The sequence below is a fragment of the Sparus aurata genome, chromosome 23, assembly GCF_900880675.1.
Source record: "Sparus aurata chromosome 23, fSpaAur1.1, whole genome shotgun sequence".
Classification (NCBI taxonomy): Eukaryota; Metazoa; Chordata; class Actinopteri; order Spariformes; family Sparidae; genus Sparus; species Sparus aurata.
The window spans coordinates 22,244,276-22,270,142 of NC_044209.1; the positions used below are offsets into that span (position 1 = coordinate 22,244,276).

Sequence of the window (25,867 nt, forward strand, 5' to 3'; positions counted from 1 at the left end):
TTTTTACCATTTGCATACGCTCCAGGTGGCACCTGTAACATAATGTTGCTATGTGGAGGGGGGGGGGAGTGACAGCAGATGTTGCTATGCCCTTGAATCTCCTGCTTGATGCTAATTGGCCCAAAACTAAAATGTCCTCAGGGGTCAGCCAATGTGCGCACAGGTCGCGAGGGCAATATCTAACTTAAGTGGGGTCCAGCCGAAGAGGGCACGAGAGCAGTTGGGGTGAATGTACCGACAGTGAAGAAAACTGTTGAACTCCAGTCACGTAACCGATTGAGGTATGTAAGACATGTTTTTTTGCACTCAAATAACTCGGTTTGTTAAGACAAAATTAGCCAAGTTTGACTGGCAAAGAAGAGTTTTAACATGGACGAAAGTTTAGTCCAAGTTAACCGAGGCCGCATCGTCAGTTTGCTAGTTAACCTGCTAAATTAGCTAGCTGATTTGCTAAGACTGAACAGTTAGCTTCGCACCGTTGACTCTGAAGAGATCCCTAATCGCTGATGCTAACATTGAATATCGTGTGCTTTGCCAGATGGAGTAAATGAATGAGGCCAAGTTCAAGGGAGTTCAGAATGGCATTTGACGGGCATCAGAGCGCATTGGCAAATTCACGCTTTCCCACATATCAGCGTCAGGTAAGCTAATTCTACATGACATGGCATATTACCAGCACCTGTAGACCCCTGTTTAAGGTTATGAAAGGGCAATTCATGGTGGAAAACTATTGAAACATGCATCATAATTTCTCATTTTGCCCATAACCAATTAAGTTACAATCCAGGATGGAACAAGCCCTTCTTGATCCTTTTTTTTATTTGATGTAACTTTATATGAATTTGTAGCAGAAACGTTCTTGTGGATATTTTTTATTATTATCTCTGAAGCTGAGAAAACGATTGTCTTTATTTTTAATTGATCTGCTGATTATGTTCTTTCATTAATCATATGACCTGTGAAATGCCAGAAAATAGTGAAGGTCAAATGTTCAAAATCCAACCCCCCTTTTCCCCCAAGTATTACATTACCACTTAAATTAAACTGGATTAAAACTGTAGAAAATCCTAAATTTGTTTTTTTAATTATTAACATACTTTGTTTCGTTATTATCAATTAATTTAAGGATCGTTTCATTTCTAAATATCTCTTTTTTTTCCTTTTACATTCCTTTTTAGCAGTGGGATTAAGTGTTGTAATTTTCACCAACCTGATTTTTTGGGGGGGGAGAAAAAGCAAAGTCACCTTTTTTCTTTGATTCAGCAATAGAATAAGTAACACTCCCTTCTCTTTCTTTCAGGCCAGTGTAAATGTAGCTGGTGGGAACAGGGTATTTCCTTTTTCCACCCCTAGTGTGTCACTGCAGGAACAGGACACAGCATCCTACATGCCCTGGTCTCACAATGCTCATGATGATCCCTATGGCCTTGTCAACTGTGCCCAGAGCAGCAGTAAAAGCAGGTATTCAGTTTTAGCTGTGTTAAGGATAAGTGTGTGGTTAGTAATCGGTAGTCACACTGTGTGTTTTTAAGGTGCAACTTAGGGGATGTGTTTTCTTTTCCTTGAAGGAAACCCACTGATAAAGCGGATTGTGATGGGGAGACTGATCTGCAGGGCCTAGTGTCAAATATCTTAGATGAAGCAGATTCACAGGACAGCTACTACAGTGAAGGGTATGTCAAGTTTTAGTGATTAATGTAAGGTTGTTATATATTGCAGGATGTATTATATGGGTTAAGGCCACAAAGCCACAAAGTTAAACAACATGTAAAATGTAAATAATTTTAATTATCTTGTTGATATGTGAAATGTAGTTGCATATTCCCTGACATTAAAGGAAGTCCTTAATTTTTCTTTCAGGGGCCTACCCTCATGTAATCCTGTCTGGTCTCCAAAGACATTGAGAGAAGAACTGCTGCAGTATTTTCAATCAGAGGATAAAAAGCAACATAACCCTACCTTTTCTCCAAACCATGTATCCCATGAAGCTTTTAGTAAAGCACAGGGACCATCAGTCGACGAAGATGTTCACGGCTTTTGTCAACAACCTAATGGCCCTGCTACCAGTCAACAGTGGCTTTTTAATATGCCTAATGGAGACAGAGACAGTTCTCATCTCCGTCCACAGAAACTGCCACCAGGTCTACCAATACCTAAGATAGGAAACACTTACTTGTCACATATACAACAAAGCAAATATGACCACATGTCAGCTGATAAAGGCAGAGGGAATAGTCAGCCTTTGAATAATTTCCCTGACATCAGTGATGTCTTCAGATCTCAAAGCGATGTGAACAGCCCGGTCTTTTATCCTTATTGTGAAGACCAGTACGTCCAGAGCAACGCAAAGCCAATCAGGAATGAGCAGTATGTGCCTCAAGACATTACCCAACTGGTCAACAGTTTTCAGTCGTTCATGGCGGGTGAGCATGGTAGCTTATGTCATGGAACCTTGCCAAACTTGCACAGGCACACAGTGGGCATGCACCAAGATGACAGCATGGTTGAACAATGGAAAATCACCGGTCCTGCAGTGTCAACACAAAGTGCTCCTGCAATGCAGACTCCCAACCAGCTGGTGGAAGAATTTGGGACAATGCAAATGGGCAGAAATGGAGGAGTGAGGAACCAAACATATAAGCATGATACTTTTCAAGATCTACCTGGTTTCAGCGCTCAAAACACAGAGTACTTCCAGCAACAAAAGCAATTCCCTGGACCTTTTAGCCTTCCAAACCAGTACCAAAACAAGATGACCACGCACAGACAGAACACTTCCTTCCCCGTTAACATGAGCATGACCCAGTATTCAAAGCATCACATCCAGCAGGACCAGATACAGAACACGATGAGGTCACACATGCAGAAGGAAAGGATGGGGATGCAGATGCCTGGCTTTCCGGGAGAAGGCTTTTCTACAAGACCCTTAACCAACTCCAACATGAGAGGGGGTGATAAGAGACAGGCCCTCTCACAAAGTCCGTACTTTGACCACTTAGGCAGCATGCAGTGTCAGAGATTTTATGGAGAAAACAGTGTGGTCTGTGCAGGGAATACACAGCAGCTCATGCCTCTCATGTATCCTGTGAATGACCCCAGAACGCACTCCAGCATGCCCATCAACTCCTCTAACTTCAGCTCAAGATCAACACTACCTCATGGAACTGGTGTTCCTGGCATGGATATGGGTGATATGATGTCAGTCAATGAGACTGCAGCTTTCAACTCATTTGTCAGTGACATGATGACCTGTAGAGGAGAGAACACATATCATGGCATGGCCTCTACCATGACAACTTCAATGGTGATGAATGACGGAACACCTGTGATGCAGCTTTACTTCTACCTGGATGAGTGCTACATGCAGTTGAAGTGTTTGGAGAAGGAGAGAAAGACGGTATGCTTCCAAATCTGATTATGCGTCCAGTTAGAGGATATCTGGTTCATGGAATAGTATTGAATATCTAGATTTTGCTTTATTTACAGTAAGTTAATGTGAAAAGAGTGAAGGTAAAGGCATTTTATTTTTTTGGACTGTATGGCTGTCTATTAACCTGAATTTGACAAAACCAACATGAAAATGAAAATGTTTTTTTTTAACTGTTGTACAAGTGTAACTGTTGTGCAAGTGTTCAGTTGTCATGTTCTCGCTCTATTATAGGCAGAGGTCGTCCTTAACAAATCCTTTCCTGGTAGAAGAACTGCAGCTGTGACCAACACTAACCTACCCAGAACTCCACCAAACCCAACAAGAGTCGACCACCTCATTGTTAATCAGATGCGAGAACAAGGAAGGGTGAGACCCTTGACTTAATTGCTTCCATAATGCCATCTACAGACGAATTTGGTCATAGCAGCCTGGTAATTCTGCAAAGGTGATATTTGTGGCTTTCTTTTGCACACCCATTAGTTATATCCAGAGACAACTAATTATTTTCAGTACATGTTGTAAATTTTAGTTCACTTAAAAGTTACTCATTTTTAATAAAGATTTTACAGTATTTTAACATGTTCTATGGTGAATCACCCCTGAAAAAGACCACACACATGGATAGGGTAAAGCACTGATACTCCACAAAAAAATATTTGTCTTACAATGTTGTTGTAACACACATAAAATACACAGATTGAGAGAGTAATATAAGGTGGACTATGTTTGTGCATTGCAGGTGGCAAGCCTTCTGGATAGAATGGAGTCTCTACAAAACAAGCCCCTCCATATCAACATCCACACTGCCCTGAACAGGCATCATATGGCTATAAGCATTACCCAGGCCAGACGTAAGGAGGAGATTGCCAACATCTCCAAACACCGACGGCAAAGAGCTAATATCACAGAGGACAGAGGTAAATCATTTCATAGTGGTCGGCATATGTGCCTCTTTCCTAAATGCTGCCTGTCCTAACATGCTTCTGTTTCATAGACACCCTGTTGTTGGGCATTGCACTGAAGGACCTCGCTGCTACCACAAGGAAGCTTCGCACAGCCCTGTGGGGAGGTCTCCAGATGACACTACCGAAACCTGTCAAGAGGCCAGACCAGGATGTTGACAGGGAGGCCACTGGCACCGAGGAGAGCCCTGCTCCATTTGAAGGATACTGTTTTAGGTTATGATTTAAAAAGGTACAAGCACAAGTTTAAAGTCTCGATTAAATTAAAAACATTCGACTCCAGTTCATACCCTGATTATAAATTCCCCATAGGCACCAGGGTGACATACAAAACAAATGTTTCCTGCAAGTCTACAGTGACATTTTACTGGCAACATAACGATCACTCCAGAGTATGAGATGGGCAACTTGAAGCTTGATGATGGCTGCATTTTTTTTTGGCACCCAGGAGCTTCAGGTGGCTAGCTTTTGTTGTGTAGGAATTGAATGAAATGTAATGTATCCTGCTGCATCTTAATCTTCATTTCATTTAATTAGTGTCAGTTCCAAATTAACGTGAATCTTGCTCCATCACCGTTGTATTTAAAGACACTATTTATGAGAAAGATTTCAGTGAATTCTTCATTGTTTTACTTATTTATTGGAACGTCATGGAACCTTAGTTCTGGGTACTCCCAACCACCAATTGAATCATAAGGGCAGTCGTTTAAAATAAACATGCTAAATATTAAAATATTTAATAAACTGTTCCAATTAAATGCTGCAACTTCAGTTTTTCGTATGTAAAAGTTGTATCCATCTGTAATTTGGTTAAGTTTGAACTCTGCCAAAGATACTCAAACTTCTGAAAAAAGTTTAGCGTTTTACATTTAAATATATTAATCACATTTTCCAAGAATATTAACACATCATTACCATCAGTGAAATGTAACATTGCATAATTAAAAAGTCGATTTTGTGTATCAGTAGTTTAATATGCACATGCTAAATTATAAAGTGTTTTCTGTAATGTTCCAGTTAATTTCAGAATCTTTTATTTTTTCTTCTGTTGTTAAAACATTGTAATCAGAAAACTGTTGAAATCTGCAAATGTTTGACCAGTAAAAAAAAATACTAAAGCTCAAAAAGGTCAGTGTTTTAATTAAATTATATGTATTAATCCCACTTTCCACATTAGTTTCAGATAGTGTTATACTATTATCATCAGTGAGACAGTTTGTCATTCAGGAACCAAAGTTGCCATCCATTTTTGTAATGGACGGTCAAGCAACAGTTCTCCAGAAGCATCAATCTGTAGTACTCTGCTGAATAGTTGTTCCATTTCCTGTCATTTTAATGTTCATGTTGTGTTTTTTTTCTTGTTACTCGTTCTGTAAACAGAAAATTTTAAAATAAAGCAATCAAAATGGCTGAAAATGTTTTTTTTTTTTTATTAATTTAAAAAGATGATGAACCCCCATATGACCATTCAGATTATGGTACATGATATATTTGAGGTAAATTTTAGCAACCATTCCTTTGATTTTATACTCAGACAAAATGCATGGAAAGTAAAATTAAAACCAGTATGACATGAACACTTGCCTTTTCTTGGAGGTTGTGCAGAAATTAAAGGCATTTGCAAGATATTGGCACAGAGGAAAATAAAATAAACTCAATTGACTTAGTTTCTTTACCATAATCAATCCAATAGTGTTTCATGTGTATACTATGATCATTCAGGGGTAACTGTCAAAGCTTCATCAAAGCATGTCGCTGAAACAGCGACAAAATATCAGACTTGCTGTCGATACTTTTTGACCAACGACATAAAACTCAATCACCATTACATAAAGATTTGCAATTTTATTCCTAGACAAAATCTTTCTGATCGTATCAGCATACAAGAAAAAAATTGACTCCAGACGTGCACAACATCCTGTACGATGTTCTTTTACATAAACAAGTAGTGGAAAGTAATGAACAAGGAGGGTCTGATGAAGACATGTTAACATACTGAAGGTGCCAACGAGGTTGAGCTAAAAAGAGGCAAAGGATGTTGTTCATTTTTTGTCTTGTAGCAAAATCCTGTCCCATATAAAGTGTCCTGTCTCTTGGTTTTATCTTTTGCGTTCTCCTTTTTGTGTACGCTTCTTCTCCTTCTCTTTCCGGTCTTGTTTGGCCAGTTTGTCCTTCTCCCGCTGCATCTTGTCCGTTTCCTTTTTCTTCTGAGCATCTTCGCGAGCTTGGTCTCGCTTTTGCTTTTGTCTGTTCAGCACCTCTTCCACGTTGGTGTTCTTAAACAGGGCTGACACTCTCAGTAAAGGACAGCTGCATGAAAGCAAAAGTACTGTGCTAATCTATCATCCCTACATATTACCACTGTGGAGGTGTTAATGCTAGGAGCAGTCAGGGTTATGTAACTATTACATTAACACTGAATTCCATGTGATGTTAAATAGCGCCTGATCATAAAGCGCGTTAAAAAGGATACATTTCTCTTTTGCAGTAGGGAAATTTGCTGCCTCCTCTTCTTCAGCTTCCGTGCTTTTAGTTAAGGAAAGATCTATCGCCTTGAGATGATGACAACAATCACTGGATGAGACAATTCATGAAAATATTCACGGACAGTCTGTCTGCATAGTCAAAGAAACATGGACTATTATAGCATTGCAATTTTGCATCATCAAGGATATTCCTCGTCGTCTGTTACGTTAGCGTATTGAGCGAGCACGGCCTCTTTCCTTTTCTTCGACTCCTCGGATACCTCCTTGTGTTTCACCACAATCTGAGCTTGTTTTTCTATCATACTTGCGATGGCCTGGACCTCGGCTACAGAGAAGGTATGACAGAACACAGCCAAACAGTAAATAAAGCATCACATTTAGCACTTGCAATCAAAGTACCTGCTTTTCATTGTCAATATGAACGTGGATTAAGAGCAGGAGCCACGAGGGTGCCGATCTGAGCTTGTGGCTCCTGAAAATATACAGACCCTTATGGTTAAGTGCACAGTAAACAACCTGTTTTCCAGTAATAACACTGACAAAGCAAACACAGTGGAAAGTTCTTCACAGAATTAACACTTCTCCAGTTCACACAAAACTTTCTGAAGTCTCAGGAACTGTTTTTGTTTATTTTTTTTTTGCAGGAAAAGTTAATCTCTCCAAGTGAGAAAAGTCTTTTGAACTCTGCTCCCGACTCAAAGCAAACGATTTAAAACTCAAAAGAGCTCCTCTGTGTGTTTATCTGGTATAGAGGACTGACTCAGGAGCAAGCTGTCTTTGCTGTTTAGTCAAGAATTAAATGAGTTAACAAGCCTGCATGCTGTATTTGGCCCGCTGCCTTTCAAAATGCTTATATGAATTCTAATGTCTTTGTATATTTTGTGAAAGTTTCGACTGCAAGGTGTTTGATTTAGCTCTTTTCATTAGTTAAAGGTTGAAATATACCTGTATGTTACAGATTTGAATGTTTGAATCCTGCCAACCTTTCTGAATTATATTTCCAAGAGTAGCTGAGTTTGGATTTTTTTTTATTTATTTATTTTTTACTGTTGAGGTCTCTTTAGAAAAAAAAACAACAAAACATTTCAAAGAGATGTGATGAGTGTGGATAAATCAAAGTTACGTAAATACCATCAGCATTTTTTTGGGCTGCTAATCGGCTGCGATAATCTGTCCATTGCTTGATGATCTGTTTGCAGACATCTTCCATGGAGTCCTCATCCTGCACACAAAGCACAATTACTAATTAACAACAGCTCACTTTATGTACTCAACAAACCAGGTGAACAATGCTCTTACATCAACATGGCCTGTTAGCATTAAATGAGGCATAGTGACAGATGACAACCGCACCCACTGGATTCATTCACAGGCAGTACATGCTGCATATAGTGATCCAATATGTTTCGTCTACCAGAAGCTGGCAGAGGCTGCCAAATTGTACGAGGATATAAAAACAGCACACAAACAGTTGATGCATTATGTGAGTTATGTGAGCAGTAACTGTTATTCCCTGTTAAGCTAATAACAGCTGGTATACTGACAGTCTGCCAAAGCTCATCGTGGCATCTTGCTCTAAATACACAAATGGTTAACCCATTGGCAACACGTATCTGTAACACACAGCGCCTTGGATTTGCTGTTTTCTTTCGTGAAAACACAATAATTGTATTTATGATTAGGCACTGAGTCATATGTCGCCTGATGTCTGCCAGCGCTAAACAAGAGCACAGTAGAAACTACAAGTTCCAGATTTTTTAAATGGGACTTGGTGTGGCATGAGAGAACAGCCAACATCACTGCCTGTGGCGTCTGGACTGTAGTTGGAGAAATACTGCCGCGTTTAGCGTCTATAAAACCTTCCATAAATGACAGCTGACATCAGCACTGTCACTTTGTACCACCCGAGCCGACAAGACGGACAGCAACACATGAGAAAGCACAGCCTCGGTGGCTGAGCGGGACATGCCGCTTCAGATATTCACCAGAAATGCGGATAAAATCCCTTGAAGCGCATCTTCTTTCTCCTCGTCACTCTCCTCTTCTTGTAAGACCCCTAAAATGTACGCCCCATACACCTCGCGGTCCACTTCTAACGAGTCTAGACGATCATTTAGCCAGCTTTCAAACTCCCCGGCGTCTGTCACGGGCGCAGCCATCTTGGCCCTTTGGTGTCTTTCGGTGGCGCGCGGCTGTCCTTTGTCATTGCCTGTTCAAAAAGATGGGGAAAAGGAGGACTTAGCGCTTCGTTCAGTTTAAACTGCTATCGACGAGTTCCAGGTAACTGAATCATGTTGGCAGTCATAAAATGAGTTAATATAAAAAAGGATGACTCAATTGACAAACTTTTTGTAGTTGTCAGGTGCCTAAAAGGTCGAAGTAAAGCCTCTGTTAGTCAAGTTTGGGCTGAATTAAGCTATTAATGTAACGTTATATCTCCATTTAACAAAAAAAAACCAAACCCATCTCTCACTCAAAACAATGGGACAAAAAATATGTATCTCGCACTGAGAGTACAGTCAAGATTAATTAATTTTCTTCGACGGCAATCTTCAGCCAACAACATTTTATAACGTAAACTGGGTGTCAACTAACACTCAAAACAAAGGCACAACTAAGGTCTGTCATGCAACGTATGTTTTTTGGACGAGATATTGTCCCAGAAAAGTAGCCTGAATGATTTTATTGCCATTTTAATACCATTTTATGCCATTTCAGTAAGGTAATGATATGATGATATTATAGCATATTGATGCAAATAGGCAACACTCTTTCAAGAAGCAATGTACTCTTTTAATTCAGACATTTGATTGTAATTAAAAACAAACAATAAACAACAATATCACAAACAAATAAAATGTGAAAAAAGGTCTCAGGCAACAAAAAAAATGCATATAAATATACACACAGAATATCGGGGTCAGTAAAAATGATCAGGTTCACATAGATCTGTCATTAGGATAAGAAATGTGCAGTAAGATTTGTATAATAAGTTGATGAAGTAATTATTGACAGGCGATGCTAAAGAAGAAAATGCTAACACATGATTGTAAATTTGGAGAAAACAAGATGTAGCTATCGAAACGCTCCTTGCCATCTACCTTGAGTCTAATATTTTCACTTGAAATAGACAAAAAATCTTGTATGCACGATCCATCCATTCATCCATCATCTACATTTCTAAGCAGCTTGTATATTGTTTTGTTTGTCTCCTCCCTGTCTTCTGTGATCACTGCTCCCTCATACCAAATCACCACATCTACCCACATTGCCCCTGCAGGGTTAATCTGAGAAACGAAAGTTCATTAGTTGCAAAGACAAGCTAATTACAGCTTGCAGTTCAGGAACACAGGTCTTGTCACTGCCATTTGTTTAAAAGTGGCTGTGATAACTCCGTCATGCTGCTAGACTGGCTTGTTGAATTAATTTCTGCAGCCAAAATTCCAATCAGTGCTAAATGCTCAGCGTTGGCAGTCACATACAGTAAATGCCCTGGGAGACTGCCACAAATCCCGAAGTTCTTGATTGAAAATTAATGTTCGATTGTCCCACAGTTTACAGAAGTAGTCGTGCACTCCCTCGAAGGCATGCCAGTAGACTGGTATAATTGAAATGCTGATTTAAAAAATAACTGGCTATTCTGTTTGAATTCAGTGGGCAGCCGGCCCGTCAAACAGACTTTGGCAGAATATTGTCATTATCACAAGGAACCAAAATACAGAACAGAATAATTCCACCATGAAGAATTATTTGATGAATAATTTGTATGATCGTAAACATTTGCGCTGGTTGTTGTAATGCATTATTGGTACTGAGGTTGAGTGAGACATAAGTATAAGTCACATTTTGTTTCAGATTTACCTGTAAGTTTTGCATTACTGATGTTTTGCCTGTGCAAACAGAGGAACAGATGTAATACAGATGTGAATAGAATAAACAAGTGTGACATTCTGCTTTTGGCCTCTGGGTGGAAGTAGAGGACACAGATTTGTTTGCGCCTGTCATGGCAGAGTCAGAGGATACAGCTGACTCTTGGATTTAGGTGCATGGCAGTAGTTTGGAGCTTATTTGGTTTTTGATTCATTGCAAATTGCTCCATGCATGCGTGCTAGACTCCGTTTGTTAAAGTATAGTTGTAAGCAGAGCCGTTGAGCAAGAAAATGCCCTGCCAGCTGTTTGTTCGTCCTCTTTCATTTGACACTGGGACAGCAGACAACACCTCCCAGCTGTTTGAATATATTAAACAATGTTTCCATGTCAATGGCTTGATCCTGCTGCCAGAAAGCACTTTAAGCAAGGGGGGGTTATTAGGTACCCCCCACAAACACTTCCTATACCCCCAGCATACACACACACACACACACACACGTGCACAGGCGCGCACACACACACCCCGTCATACTGCTCCTACATAATGGCTTCACACGTCTCTGGCCTTGCAGTAATGAAGTGTGAAGCTTCTGTGACGCCACAGGGAGGCCACCGTGTGGAACTGTACTCTCTATTTTAGTGCACCACCTTCAACTCCTTACAGCTCAGATACATTTACTCGCGTGTCTAGCTCACTTTGTACTTTCCACAGGCGAAATTTAAACTAACTTTCCTCAAACACCCTTAAACTATTGTGAAACCGGACTGAAAAGTAAAGTTGGTGCATCGTGCTCATTACTTTCTGCTTTTGTGCTTTCACGCTAACAGTGTTCGGCAGATGTTTTAAATTGGACCAAACAGACGGCCTATGCTGTATATTGTACATTAATGAATTGAGTAATAATGACAAAATGTACCCTTATTTTCCAAGATGTGCTTTGTTCGATGTTTCAGGTGCTGATGGTCGTGAATGTCTGGCAGTGGAAATGATGCGGCTGTAAAGAAGTAAGTTAATTTAACACCGTGTGTGATATTTCTGACAGCAACACATGAAACAAAAGAGGAGTAACAAACTCTTGGACACTTTTCACTTGTTTAAAATTTTAAATTGGAAGTAAGTCTTGAGGGGATGCATGATAATATCTGCATGCCATCTAGGGCTGTACAACATATCCATATTATATTGTTATTATGATTTGAGACGGTTTGTCTTCTTAAATTTTGGATTCCTGATGTGGCATAAGTGTTGACTGTGGTTTTAAAGGCTTCCTTGTAGTAAAATGATGCAACTGTCCGAACTTACCAAATTGTTCTTACTTGCTCTTATAGTTTTATTACCCATTTAGTCCTGATATCCATGTTACTGATGATTAACTTTTTAACATTTGACGTGTTAAACTTTTGTGAAGGTAGCAGAAATCATCCCTAGAACGTTGTCGCAATAATAATATTGAAGTATTTGCTAAAAAATCATGTGAAATTTGTGCTTTTGACGAGATTTCAAAATATTGTGTATTAAGATATGGCCCAAAAATATTGTGATATTACTTTCTGGCCATATTCTACAAGAGAGGCTAGATTCTCTCTGACATTAGGTGGGAAAAAATATGTGCATATATCGGCTAAAATGAGTTGGAAGATCTTGAATATTGGCAAAAATCCAATATCGTGCAGCTCTGATTCCAAAGTTGAGGTTTCATTGATGTCCATAGGCGCTTACTTGCCTTGTCTTATTGTAGAGAGTAGAGAATTGTAAGTCACATTGATTTCATGTAAACTTACTGGCAAAATACTTCCCTGTTAACTCTGTGGTGTGCAAGTTAGGGGGAATCTGCCATTACAACAGGCTGCTGTAGTCATATTTCTGGCTGAGGGGTCCAGGGTCGATGCATAATGCCATTGCGTCTCTTAGTACTGCATAGCTTTAGGACCCCTGTCCTATTTATATTGAGGGGCTGTGGATTGATGCGAAATGACGAGGGCCGCGAGGCTGCTGAGTGGGTGGGCATCCACATGCTCCCGCTCCACAGGCAACCCTCTCCTTCTATACACGCGCACACACACACGCACACAAATACACACTTGTCTTCATGTCCCAATGCCACCAGCCTTAGAAAAGCCCTACAGTCTCAATGTGCAATGTCCTCTCTCTGTCAACATATCCTCTATCCCAACGTTAATGTGACAGAATATAACCAGAGCTTAGAACAACCAGCCAGTGCAGAGAAATGAAAAGCAGCGTGTGTAACAGCCATATTTCCCCGTCTTCTCTCGCAGTGTGCTTCCTCATCACATGGTAGCTCGACTCGTAGCGACGCTGAAAGTTTAAAATGCCGGTAATTCTGTTGAATAAGAATCTGTACAGATTGTGAAGCCCCTCAAGGCTTTATTCATATCTTCAATCTCCATAGATAATCTTGAATGAGCCTGTGTAAAATCAGCTTTTAGTTGAGTTCTTTGGCACGTGGAAGGGCAGAGACCTTCATTCACAACTTCTCAGCTTACTCTGTCACATTTTGCGAGATAATTAGTGAAATTAAGTTAAATCAAATATTTGGCAGTTTTACAACAATGTGACATTTCATTTAATAGAACTGATAGTACTATTAAAGTCTTTATTTATTATTGTAATCATACATTCTCTAATTTTAGTGTGTACAGTGGACGATGTGAGTTATCCGTTACAAATGTTTATGAAAGGTAATCACGACAAAACCACAACATAATAATTCTTATAATATTATTTGTATCTTTCATTTGTCGTTTTTAATTGTTCAGGTATTGTGCTATTTCTTTTATTTTTTCCCTTATCACCACTGACTCTCACACACACACACACATACATAAGTCGACACACTCTGACTTGTGCTCTCACTCACTTGTCTGTTTCCCCTTCACACCCACGCGCGCACTTTTACAGATATGCAAACTGCAGTCTGTCTGTGGTAGGAGTAACGAGAGAAGCGACAGAGACAGTTTTCATGTCACCGCTACAGTAGCCCGTTGTGTCAGTGGTGACGTTTGGCTCGCTGCTGTCCATCCATCACTGACAGATTGTTATTATTCAACTTTGCTGATTGCTTATCGATTCTGCACGACATCATTAGGGATATCAAATCTCGGAAGCCAGATTGCCTCACCCCATTTACTGTGTACAGGGCTCACTGACTTCATGTTAGAAAAGAAAGCTAGCTCTCAGCTTCAAGAGCCCTGTGATCTTTGTGGAAACATAACTTAGCACTAGGTCAGCATTTTGAGGCAGATAGTTACTTGCTTTCTGGTGGAGATTGATAGGACACTAATATTCCTATGGAAACAGTAAGTATGAGGCACAGATTGTCAAACTGGGGGATAGATAGAGCCAATGTGGACGAGCTGTGGATGATCAGAGAAAAATATGGAGTGAAACTAAGTTGAATGAATATGATTTATGAGTTTGCAGATGTCATTGTGCTTGCTTTTATACCAATACATCTTTTTATTCGGTTACCTCCTGTATAATATATCAATGATTGATAAAAATGTTTGATGTTGGAACCTTTTTATGGCTTCTGAAGGGAGCCATGCCAGAAATTTGAGAACCACTGTTAAAACGCTGCTGCTCGCTGTCCATTGATCTGTATATCCAAGAACTGACTAGTATAGTTTAAATGAATTAAATATTACATGTTAATAATCATTGAGCTTCAGCGGTGCTGTCATAATGTTCTGTAACTAGAACCAGGCTAGCTGTCTCCCTCATTTTTTTCAGTTTTTGTGCAAATGCCAAGCTTAACAGCTGCCTGCTGTAGCTTCATAATTGCTAGACAGACATGATGGTGGTACTAGTCTTCTTATTTAACTCTCCAACATCACCCAAAATGTTGAACCATTAATTTAAAAAGTTGATCTGTCTGATCCCTAAGAGAACGACAGCTGAGGTCAGCTTGTATTCAAGCCTTCGACAGATCTACGCTGTCAGAAATGTAATTTTCAGAGGGGAAAACGTATCACAGCCATTGAAACATTTGATGCTTCCACAACATATTTCACTTGTCGATGTGTGCCCATGTGTCCTCATACGTAGTTATACATTAAACATGTGGTGTTGCTAAATACATAGATTCCCTTTGTTTGGTCCTAATAACCAGATCTTCAAATGGAAACATTTTTGTTAATAGCATTCAGTCGTTGGCGAAGTACTTTATTTAAGTAAAAGTACAAATACCACAATGACTGATGGTTTCATTTATGAAATGAGGTTACGGAAAAACTCTCAGGTTTCTCAAGCGTAAGTCGATAAATGTCTTGATTTGGTTGACACGCGGCACATCTGACAAAAAAAAAAAAGCAGAAAATCGTCATAATCGATTACTAAATGTTTTACATTTTGGCTTATCAAAATGGTTGGCAATTAATTGTGTGGTGCTCGACTCACTGATTGACCGACTCACTGTTTCAGTTCCAGTTATCAGACTGTGAGTACTGATCAACCCGACCAGGTGCCCCAAGGTCCAGACACTGCTATCATAAGAGACCATAATGGTGAATAACAGCTTTTTTATCTTTAACAATTAATAGAATTTTATAATGTGGACATCTTAATCTCAAAAGTAACTAATCACGACAGTTTTCATATAAATATTCTTCTCTCTGAATTGTACTTAAATACAGTACTTGCGTGTCAAGTCATTTCAATGAAAAGTTTAAGCCAACGTGAAGAAATTAGTCACTGGTAGTGACAAAGTCAAAGCTATTTTTGGTGGCTCTTGCAGATTTTGTCTTTTGCAATCTGAAGTGACTCAAGCCTGAGTCTACACCTCTGACAGATAAAGAAGATCCCAGTCTGATAAAGATGTTTTGTGTGACTTCTTTAATGATTTCTGTGGGACTGCTTGGATTTCAACTTCAGATGCACGCTGGTTCATCTGGTTTATTGGAGCCGAGTGACTGCGTGTCTCTTCGGAGGAGCAAAATTAAGTTGAGCGGAGAGCCAGGGGAATAATCTGGTTATGTTTAATGAGGGCTCTTATTAGTAGTTATGCGTTTATCAGGTTGAGTGTGCTGGTGGTGGACTTCCCACATCATCCTCTCAGGAGACATGGTGCTTTCACTCTGCTCATCTGGCTTTTTAGTCTGAATTGTAGGCAATTAAAACCCCGCCATGTGAGTGTGGAGGAAAAGGTAATGAATATGGAACACCAGCTCAGAGAAGTCTGCAGAGACCGCTCGTCGAGTTCTGAGGGTTCCTCTCTCCGAATCATTGGGAAGCACAAAGACCATTTGACAGCGTTTTTTTTTTCTTCCTCTTTTTGCCTGTCCCTCGCTCGGTGTGCATGTGAAGTCCCCAAATGTTGGCCCAGAGGTTTTAAAAATGCAAAGCCCATTCTTTCCAGGTTGTTGAACTTCCGTGACCTCTGGCAGCGAGGAGAAACTTTTTGTCGTGGCTCTGGCGCCCTGCCTGGCTGACCGCGCCAGGTCTCGCCGCTTCTGAGCAGAACAGAAGAGTGATGGGAAGGGAGCTGAGTGGATGTGTCTAGACAGCCAAGTGGAGGAGGGCAAATATTTAGCCATGCCACTTGGGGAGGGGATCCAGGCCTCCTCCCCCCACTAAGGCATGCCTCTTAGCCACAGAATCAGGCCATGTCTCCGTCCTTCTCCCAATGCTGTTTCACACTCTGTATTCAGGGGCACGGATCTCATTTCTTGGATAATATTTCAAGCTGGCCACAGATGGGGAATTAAATTGAAGACCTGGCTTGGTATGGGCCATAAAGGATGGATTTTGGGGGCTTCTCAGAGGGATGATGTGAAAGGAAATGGATACTGTAGATATAGCAGTACTTAGGCTACTTTTAAGGGTCTCTGTAAGTGAATGCATGTAATGCTGACTGGGTTGTGTGCTTGCTAAAGGCAGAGCAGCCCCCGCAGTCGTCACGTATTATCCACTGTGACACATCAGTCACCTCATTTCAAAATGAATTTATTTTTAAGTTATTTCGCTGTCGATAGCTGAACGCTTTTTTCCCCCCGCTCTTCCTTACGGACAGCTTCAGGGTGATATCTGACGGTGCTGTTGGTGTTTACATGCAAGCCTCGACATTTTCCAATTTTTTTCCCCGAACTGCTCCGACAATCCAGGCAAATTCCCATGGATTTTCTCTCCGTCCTATGCCCAATTTGAATAAGTCTGTAATCAGATGAATTGCTGTCAGACAGACAGACTAACAAGGCTACTCAAATCAGGGTAAATATTGACTCAAGCGAACGAGCACATGACAGTTTATGTGACACTGTGTTGTCACGCCGACAACAATGCACGTCCTCCCATCACTGTTCTGGCAGGGTGGTGTCACAGAGGGGAAAGTGAAAGTTAGAGAGAGAGAGAGAGAAGGAGAGAGAGAGGGAGAGCAGTCCGGCGAGGCTTATGCTCAGTTGTTCATGCTGATTGTTGGTCGGCGCCGCAGACTGGCGCTGGTGTCGCGTCTGCTGATGGGCTGAGTCAACCCTGCTCCACTGGTAGCCGTCACTCACCCACACATCAGACGGCGCGGCGCAGTCTCACGCCACCTGTGTTCTCGCAGTGTCTTCATGAGTATCTGTCCTCTATTGTTCCTCCGGTCCCTCCGAGGCGAGGAGAGCCTCCTTTTCATTCTGATGGGAGAGAGATTAACACACGCTCATGCATGTTGAAGAGGAAATCCATCTAGAAGATTTTTTTTCACGAACCATCAAGCATCGCTGACACAAGTAGCTGATTAATCAATAATTTGATCAGCAGAAAATGTATCTGTGACAGTTCTGATAATGAATTAATCCTGAGCCATTTATCAAGCGAAGGAGCCTCACAGGTTCTAGTCAGCCTCGTAGATATGAGGATCTGCTCTGCTGGGACTCATCACGTCATGTTAAAGTGAATGCCTTTCATTTTTTTTTACTTTTTTTGTATTGATAACTTGGGATGGGCATTTGTCATTACATTCATACTAGACTAAGTGATTCATTGATTAATCAAAAATGTCATTGATCAAGACAATAATCAGGCTCTGCAAGAATTCAGAGTTTTGTAATTGCAGGAATGAATAAAAGTGCAAACAATCCTGGAATTATTTCCGTTATTCTCTCACTATAAACACAAAGTGAGGTCATATCAGAACAAACCTTGGAAATGTGACTCATCGCTCCAATTTTTAAATACAATTTTTAGATCAGAAGCTTGGGTCAAATAAATTCTGCCCCCAGCCACAAGGACCAGAAGGAGCCCCACCAATTAAAATAAGAGCAGATTATTTGTTACAGGCCTTAACTGACCCGCTGGTAACTTAATATCTTGAAATTACAGTTTTATTTCTGGCATTCAGCCTGAGAAGAATTACCACCTGGTGAATGTCATTCATGGCAGAAAAAGTCAACTGAGAATCCTCAACTAACTCAACTCTTATCAAAATTAAACTTCCAAACATACTACGACTCTCCGCGAGTCCTTAAAAGGATTATGAATTCTTCATCGCCGCCACCAATTTCATGACATTGTTTTCAGAATTGCTGCTGAATCGGGGCTGTGGTAATCACAACAACCCCCCTGGTGTGACTGCATAATGACATTTGTCTCCCTCTCTCTTCCTCTTCTTCTGCACAATACTGCATGTTTGCTGAATTTCCAGTAAGTCACACAGGACTAATCTCATAAACACTGCGCACCTATTTGTGGATCCGACCCTCCTGAGTTAATGAAGGCATTTGTGTCACTTTAATGTAAAGCCTTGTAGGGCTCACCCATCTGTCTACGCTTGTGCGGTTACAGTGTGTGTCATCGGAGCCTACAACAGCAAATTACAGCTTATTAGTACCAATACTAGCAGTGACAACATTTATCAAGGAAAACATCTCCCACTCTCCCTAATTGTCCCCCTCAGGGCCCACTATTATGCGGACCGGTATTGACGGCCAGGCAGTCATTAGGACATCACACTTGAGCTGACGAGCGGAGAATTCAGGGGGCATGTCCAACTTGATTGGTTAATTTGATGTGAGTGGAATGACACTGTTTTCTGGAGCCACAGTCTGGGTGAGGGTATCCAGACACAACGCGATAGTTTGTGTGCTTTTCCTTTTGTGAACTCCTGATAGAGAACAGAACAGCCGAGGGGGCGCAGGGAGCGAGGCGGGCCAGGATATGAATAGCTGGCAGGGAACAGGGTGCCAGAGGTGTAAAGGGCAGGGAAGTTTATGTGTCAGCGAACAAGAGTGAGGAGCCGATATTCAAGTGTATCTGTCAGTCTCTCCTGGCCTTTGAGAGTGAGTGACAGAGGGAGCAGGTCAGCCCGGCCCGTCTGAGCTTTTTTGTCTCTCCTCAACAATGGGATCTTGTCTGATACAGATACGCTTCCTGTCTGTCACTTTCCCCTCGCTGATATTTTGTCACTTTTGTCTGCGCGGCCAGTCCTGCGTGAGGCCCGCTCATGCACCTCCACATGAATGCCTCTGTGTGTGTTTCCGTCGTCAGATTGTGATCTCCAGTCAGGTAGAATTGTCCCCGCCGCTGCCCTCGTTCACGGCGATGCCCCCCTCCTGCCACATTCCACTTCACACCGCTGACATCTTCAGGGAGTGACAGATAAAAATCTGAGTCTAAGCCGGGCTCTCGGCGGCTCAGCGTCTGCTCCGAAATACTGGGATTTTTAAAAAGGGCTTTGCCTCCAGACACCCTCCAGCCCCTCACGTTCTCAGGTTCCCACTGCTATTTACTACTGTCGGACAGCACACTAAAGCAATTTGCCTTAGGGTCCGCACAGTCCTGTCTCTTTCACCCTCACCGCCCCATGCGCCCTCCTCCTGAGGACCATGCTCCTAAATCATGCTTTTTGTTCCGGTGATCAAGCCTAACTTTTCTTTTCTGCCAATTAAAAGACTTTGATGTCTATCTGCGGAATGGGTGAGGCAAGAAGAAGCATCTCTCTTTCTGCTGCCTCTTGGCTACCAAAGGCCAGACTTGTGCTGGCAGAAGATAATCAGCAGTTCTCACACAAACAAGATAAAAAGTAAAAAATAAAAAAGTGAGAGGATTTACTCCCATTCTGCCTGTCAGGCAACCCACTGCAGACAGGGGAATTATTTTGGCAGCAACACTAATGTGGTGACGGTTGTTGTTTCCTAAACTGATTTCCTTAATCCTCCACTTGTTCCACGCTTTGTAAACATGGGGGCTTGATTTTGTAATCTGGGAGGTCCCACTGACGCACAGACACACATGCACACACACACTAACAGCTTGTCCCTCTAACCCCCTCCTCGTCAGCCGCTGCCCTAATTAGTCAGAATTAAGACGAATGCCTGGGCCTCCCACGATCAATTGGTATCGAGCGGACCTTCGCTCGCCCCTGCCTGGGGGCCTCTTGTGGCCGGCAGATCATTTATATCAATCGCTTTTGTTTTTCTTTCCTTCCCCCCTTCCCATTCTTCCGTCCACCAAGTGCAAGGTTCGGTCTATTGGTTTGCTCGGAGAATGAACGGCGGGCGAAAATGGCAAATCCTGGCACGTTAACTGCTCCAGTTATATTGATGTCACAGGGACACATTCTTCCAGAATACCCAGGGACAAGAACGCCTGTCACATGAATATACAGTATGTTTTATCATATCCATTTGTGTCCATTTGTTGGAGAGTGTACGAGCTCATTCAGTGCTTCTTATGTCGTCTCCTTTTTACTAACAAGCTCACCCTTTAGAAGCAGGAGTCCTCCCTGCCCTTTGCTCTCCTGGTTGCCCTTCTCTCAAATACCTCTCTGTTCTCTCTCTTGCTCTGCCTTTATTATTTGTTATTCTGGGTGAGGAGAAGCTATATATGTTCCGTTCCTTTATTGATTTGGCCCATTTGGCCCAAGCACAGAGAGATGTATATCAATCTCTCACCTGATTATGTCACCTCCTGTTTTCTATAGCCACCCACAGTCTCTCTTTGTCGTCGCTCTTGTGCCTCCTTGATGTGCCAGCACTGTGTGAGGACAGGACATATAAAACTGGCTAGTGGAGACGGCTAAAGAAAGGCAGGACACTTGAAACATTCGATATCTCACCTCACATGCAGAGACTTGCATTTAAAATGTAGTTAACACCACAACTTTTGGCATCAACCCTCATTGATTTGTTTTGAAAGGAACAGCGTTGCAGTGATGCTGCTGACCACTTATGGCCTACTCTGAAACGAAGAATGGTGCTGAATTCAGTGAATTGCAGTTTTCAGGCACAAATGTCTCTATGTAGACTAGAGTAAGGTCAAGGGCAGGTAGCGTTTTTATTTCAGATGCATTTCCCAACCATTGTTTACTGGCAGGCATGATTCCTTTGTGCGATGGCTGCGCTATAAACCGCTTTCAATTTCGTCTTTCCTTTTTATTTATCCTTTTTCTCCTGCAAAGACTAGGCACAATGCTAGTGGACCAGCAAGTATTTTTTTCTGCATTATTCTTTGGTCTGCTCAGACAGAACACCTATGGGAAATTCATTTAAAGGGCAAATTAAATGGAGACAAGGAAAGGGTACAGAAGCACACTTTTATTAGTTCCTGTATCCAAGGTTGATGGTACAGTAGTGAACTGCCTCTTAGAAAACACACATGGATCCACTTTGTCCTCTGCGTCTGTCACCGCGGGTCACTGAATGTGTACTTTGGTGTACTATGTACTAGAAGTACAAGTTAGTGTTAGATACTGACTGATTCTACCCTGGAGGCCAGCTCAAACCTCTCAGGTCAGCAGCTTCTTCATGTTTCATGCTTTGTGTGCATGCCTGGTGCATTTGTGATGTTGCAGAGACCAGTGATGGCAGCGTTGCATGTTTGTGGTGCCAAGTCCATGTGATTCCCCACAGCACTTCAACCGTCCATGATTTGGCAACTGGCTCCTTGGTTAGTAGCCTCTATTCCGCGTGTGACGTTATGCCTCAGGTGTGATCCACTTGGAGCTCGGTCCATTGGAGTAAACCTTGGCTAACTTACTTAAGCTATGTAGCTGGGCTGAGAAGAACCCGAGGCTGCACTTAAAGCTCATGTGCACCAAGTATGTCAGTGCCAGATGAGCTCTGCGTATCTGCTTGAGTGTGTGCGTGCATGCGTGTGGTGTTTGAAGGGGTTGAGCGTGTGTTTTCATTTGAGTCCACGTCTCCCCGACGCCTCCCCGAGGCCGCGGCTGTCCTGCCGTCACGACAGTCCGTCTCTTTCCCACATAAACTCTGTTGTTCTCACTCTTGTCTTCGCCACCTGCTATTCAGAGACAAGGGCTGACAGACTTGCCGTCTCATTTCCTTCACATTCTGCTGGAGAGGGCCCTCATCTGTACAAACACTGCTTTGTGTTTTCTGCTTTGAACTCGGGGTCACTGGGGATAAAAAAGAGAGAAATAAAAACACGCGGAGGGAGGAGGGGAGTTGCTATATAGTGTCCTCTTGGATTAATGGGAGGAAAAATGGGACTATTAATCCTCCTTTCTCGCTGTGCGCTGTGCACTATAGGATATGATGGAGACAAAGTGCCATGTAAATATTAACCAGTGTATCCGTTTACAATTTTGCCCATTCACCTCCATTTTCTGCTTATTATCAGGCCTATAATGAGTCACAGAGGACAAACACACTCCCCTGCTCTCCCTGTGTGTGTGCATGTGCTTGATTGGGTGGGATGGTTGGCAGCCACTTTTGTATTTCTGCCTAATTTGCCATTGTGAATACTATTGAGTTAAGTGGCCTAAGTTTGTTTTGCTCCCCAGCTCCCTGCTGCGCTAGCATTACCACACCACTTGGGCTATAAGCAATCAGAGGGAGCGAGAAAGAGATACGAAGGATTTAAAGGACCGGGGACTGCAGTATCATGTTTTAAGTGAGAGGCATGCCAAGTGATGCTGATGAAGAAGGATGTGGTGGAGGGAGACGAATGCCCGGGCCCCGAAGTGTTGTACCAGTCTGAGAGATGGTCCCTGCGAGGCCCCCTGCGGTGGAGAGTCAACCGTGGCTCGCCTGAACTCCTGCCAAGCTCACTGGCTGTTTGAGTTGTTGCAGATGGCACAGACAGTAGCACTGATGTGGCAGGGTACACATAATGGGACAATACACCAAACAAATAGTACAAACAGAGCACAACACTACTCTGTGTCATGAGATTAATATTACTGCTACAGTAATGTTTTGGTGCATTTCCCCGATGTAGATTTGAGTTGAGCTAATTTCATATACTGCTGATGAGTTTAATCTACAGCAATGCATCATACTCTATAAGATCATGCTATGTTTCTAGCATCACTCTCTCAGAAAAACAGCCTTATTTTCAGCTCTGTGCTGATGCATTTTCCAGGTAAGTCAAGAAGGTTTTTAAATTGTATATTCAGGGAAATAAGTAGAATAATCTGTCAATCAACCAATAAAGAAACAGCTAGATATTAAAGATACCAACAAGTTTTATATGTAGTCCTCACTGGACCAGAAGGGTATAAAAATCTGAGTAAGTAACTAGTAACTAAAGCTGTCAGACAAATGTAGCAGAGTGGAAAGTACAATATTCGCCTTTGAGATGTAGTGGATTAGAAGAATAAAGTTGCATTAAAATGAAATACTCAGGTAATACACAAATATGTTGAATTTCTGCTTGAGAAGATGTACTTGATTAGTAATACTTTTCTTACATTTTACCAATGGATTTTTTTGCTATAGTGCTCCACATTGGCACTTCAGCATCCTTCATGTTAACTGAGGACAGTCTGCAAATCGAGTAAAATGATAAAAACACGTGTCTCACCCACCCACAATGCAGTGCTGAGTTCCCTTCCCAGACAGCTTAACAACCATTCACACCTGGGCTCACCTAGACCTAGCAACCCGCATGAAGGTCGGTTAAGTCAACGACCCACAAGGGGCCCCGACGACTCTGAAAGTCAGAGCTCACACATGTCCTTAACGACTCTGTAAGGACGCTCCCACACAGAGTTTAAAAGCCTGCGACTGCCCTGCAGCTAGTCAGAGCTGAAGAAGCCTCTTGGATGAGAGGTGAAACCGAAACGCATCCAGTTGCCTACAATACAGCACATAGCAAAGACCTGGAAGACTGAGAACCTCCATCAACCAATTTTTGATATACCGCAAACTTTGAAAATGTAGTGAAGACTTTGAGCTTAATATTACACAATAATAATAACATACTCAAAATGACAGGGTCTGCGATTTCTGTTTCAATGTTAATGATATATGAGATGATGAAGAACTAAATACTTGAGTGTGTGTGGCTGCTCATATAAGCAAACCTGATTACGTCTACCACTGAGTTAATGATACGCTGCTTTTTGTACTCAGCCGGCCACTTGAAAAGTTGAAAATGTTGATTTTAGTTCGGTTTTCCTAGTTTTGATAATATAAGCTCCCTTTTCTAGAGTATATAAAAAAAGCAGTTGCAGTTACCAGTGGAAGATTTTGTTCACAGTTTTCTCAGCATTATTGCATCTTATCACTAAGAACTTGGTATATTTATTTAAAGCAACAATTGATATTGAATGATATATTTAATTATAAGACATGGACCTTCTGTCTGTGTTGGGACCATTTGTCCTGTTAAGCACTGAAGTTTATTTATGTGATAATGCTTTTTAAATGTATAAGTGCTTGTGATAACTATCACATGACCTGTTTGTGTGTGTTTGTTAAAACCAGTATAACTTATAATTCCTGCCTGGATGTAACTCCAGTTCGGTACCTATATAAACATCGATATAAATAACAACTGTATATTTTTTCAATTTCTGTTTTCGTAGAACAATGTCTTTTTTTCCATCATCTTCACAGTTACATGTCTGACATTTGGGTAAACAGGCAAGCTGTTACCATGGTAACAATTGCGTGACAGGGTAACCGGACTCTGTGCTTCAGCCTACATTAACTGCATTGGGCTCGAGAACGCCTGTCGAGTTCAAGTCGGGCTCAATCACTACCGTCTCCGGAGGGTTTCGGACAGATAAATGCGTCCCAAGCTGCGCTCTATTTTATGTACTGCTCCCTACAATATAAGCCTGTGCTATGTTGACGCAGATGCTACAGTCAACTGTTTGGTTTCGATCCCGCTACCTGAAGCTGCTCCTCCTCAATCTGCTCAGCAACTGAAAGTGCAGCACACCGAGAGAGAACAACGCACAAGACAGCCTGTTCCCCCCTGCTTCATGATGTATTCACAACCAGAACATGTTGTTTTGAGATCCACATGGCAGATTCTTGTTAGCCTACATCCTGAATAATCAGTTGTTGCCTAGGTTCCCAGCAGCAGCCTGTGGGGCCACAGAGACATGCCCAGGGAACCTTGGGGGCCCCGGCTGGGGGGAAGAGGGTGCTGGTTGACTGCTGCGTCTGTCTATCAGGAGATTTGTGGGGATGCTCAGGGCACAGAGTGGAGACAGTGTCAGGGCGATACCCTTGACGGTGATGTGATTGAGTAGACAGCCACGACCCGCTCCTTTCTTTAGCCGCCACCCATCTCTTTCCCCCCCCTCCTTCTCCACCCACTCCTCCTTACAAAACAGCTCCCTGAGAGTGAGCGATCACTTAAAACAGCGCTGGTTATTATACCTTAGCACATCCTAGTAATTTATGCATGATTGCCTGGCAATCTGAGGCAATTCATCATCCTCTTTCCTATCTTTCTTTTTTTAATCTGTTGGTGTCTTGTTCCTCTGGACTTTAATCTATAGGGCTATTAAGAATGCCTGTGTAATAATGGCTCAGCTCAGGTGACAGCATGACATTGGCGCCGTCATTGCCGCGCAGGTTTGGGATCCTGGAGGACTGCGGGCAGTGAAAGATGCCAAATCTGGCTTTTATAGCTGAGAAGCTGTTAGACCATCCGTTGTTTTGTTGGTGCAAGACCTTCACTCCTGTCAGGCAGATGGGAAGAGCGTTGTCTGTGTGAAGTGAAAACACTCTGTTGGATCTAGAGTTTTTAGATGCAGTGAGCCGATGTGTTTACAATTTAAATGTGTATACATACATGTCTGGTGTCCTTTATTCATGCTTGTATATTTCTTAGCCATGTGCATTGATAAGGATCATACTATATTGGTAATTATTTAATTAGGGGTGCTATTTTTAGTTACTGTGAGTTTTAACTTTATGGA

At 41.9% G+C, this 25,867-nt stretch overlaps 2 protein-coding genes and 1 long non-coding RNA gene across 3 annotated transcripts in view; 2 read left to right on the forward strand and 1 right to left on the reverse strand.

The window, feature by feature from the left end:
* Positions 1–130: 130 nt before the first annotated feature.
* moto (minamoto) lies at positions 131–5,808 on the forward strand. The gene is made up of 8 exons (XM_030407751.1): positions 131–281; positions 539–641; positions 1,301–1,461; positions 1,569–1,673; positions 1,861–3,397; positions 3,662–3,796; positions 4,170–4,347; positions 4,425–5,808. Exons 2-8 carry the CDS (start codon positions 552–554, stop codon positions 4,613–4,615), a joined length of 2,397 nt encoding a protein of 798 aa, XP_030263611.1. The 5' UTR covers positions 131–281; positions 539–551; the 3' UTR covers positions 4,616–5,808.
* Positions 5,809–5,824: 16 nt separating this feature from the next.
* On the reverse strand, positions 5,825–9,076 carry ccdc43 (coiled-coil domain containing 43). Its single transcript, XM_030407753.1, has 5 exons — positions 8,864–9,076; positions 8,010–8,100; positions 7,068–7,203; positions 6,866–6,915; positions 5,825–6,679 (listed from the first exon to the last, which is right to left on the reverse strand). The coding sequence occupies exons 1-5, from the start codon at positions 9,035–9,037 to the stop codon at positions 6,492–6,494; spliced, it is 639 nt and encodes a 212-aa protein (XP_030263613.1). The 5' UTR covers positions 9,038–9,076; the 3' UTR covers positions 5,825–6,491.
* Positions 9,077–9,112: 36 nt separating this feature from the next.
* The window catches only part of LOC115575572 (uncharacterized), a 107,576-nt gene continuing 90,821 nt past the window's right edge, over positions 9,113–25,867 (forward strand). Inside the window, exons 1-2 of the long non-coding RNA XR_003982692.1 lie at positions 9,113–9,158; positions 11,703–11,753. This is a non-coding gene — a long non-coding RNA (uncharacterized LOC115575572). The remainder of the gene's footprint in view (positions 9,159–11,702; positions 11,754–25,867) is intronic.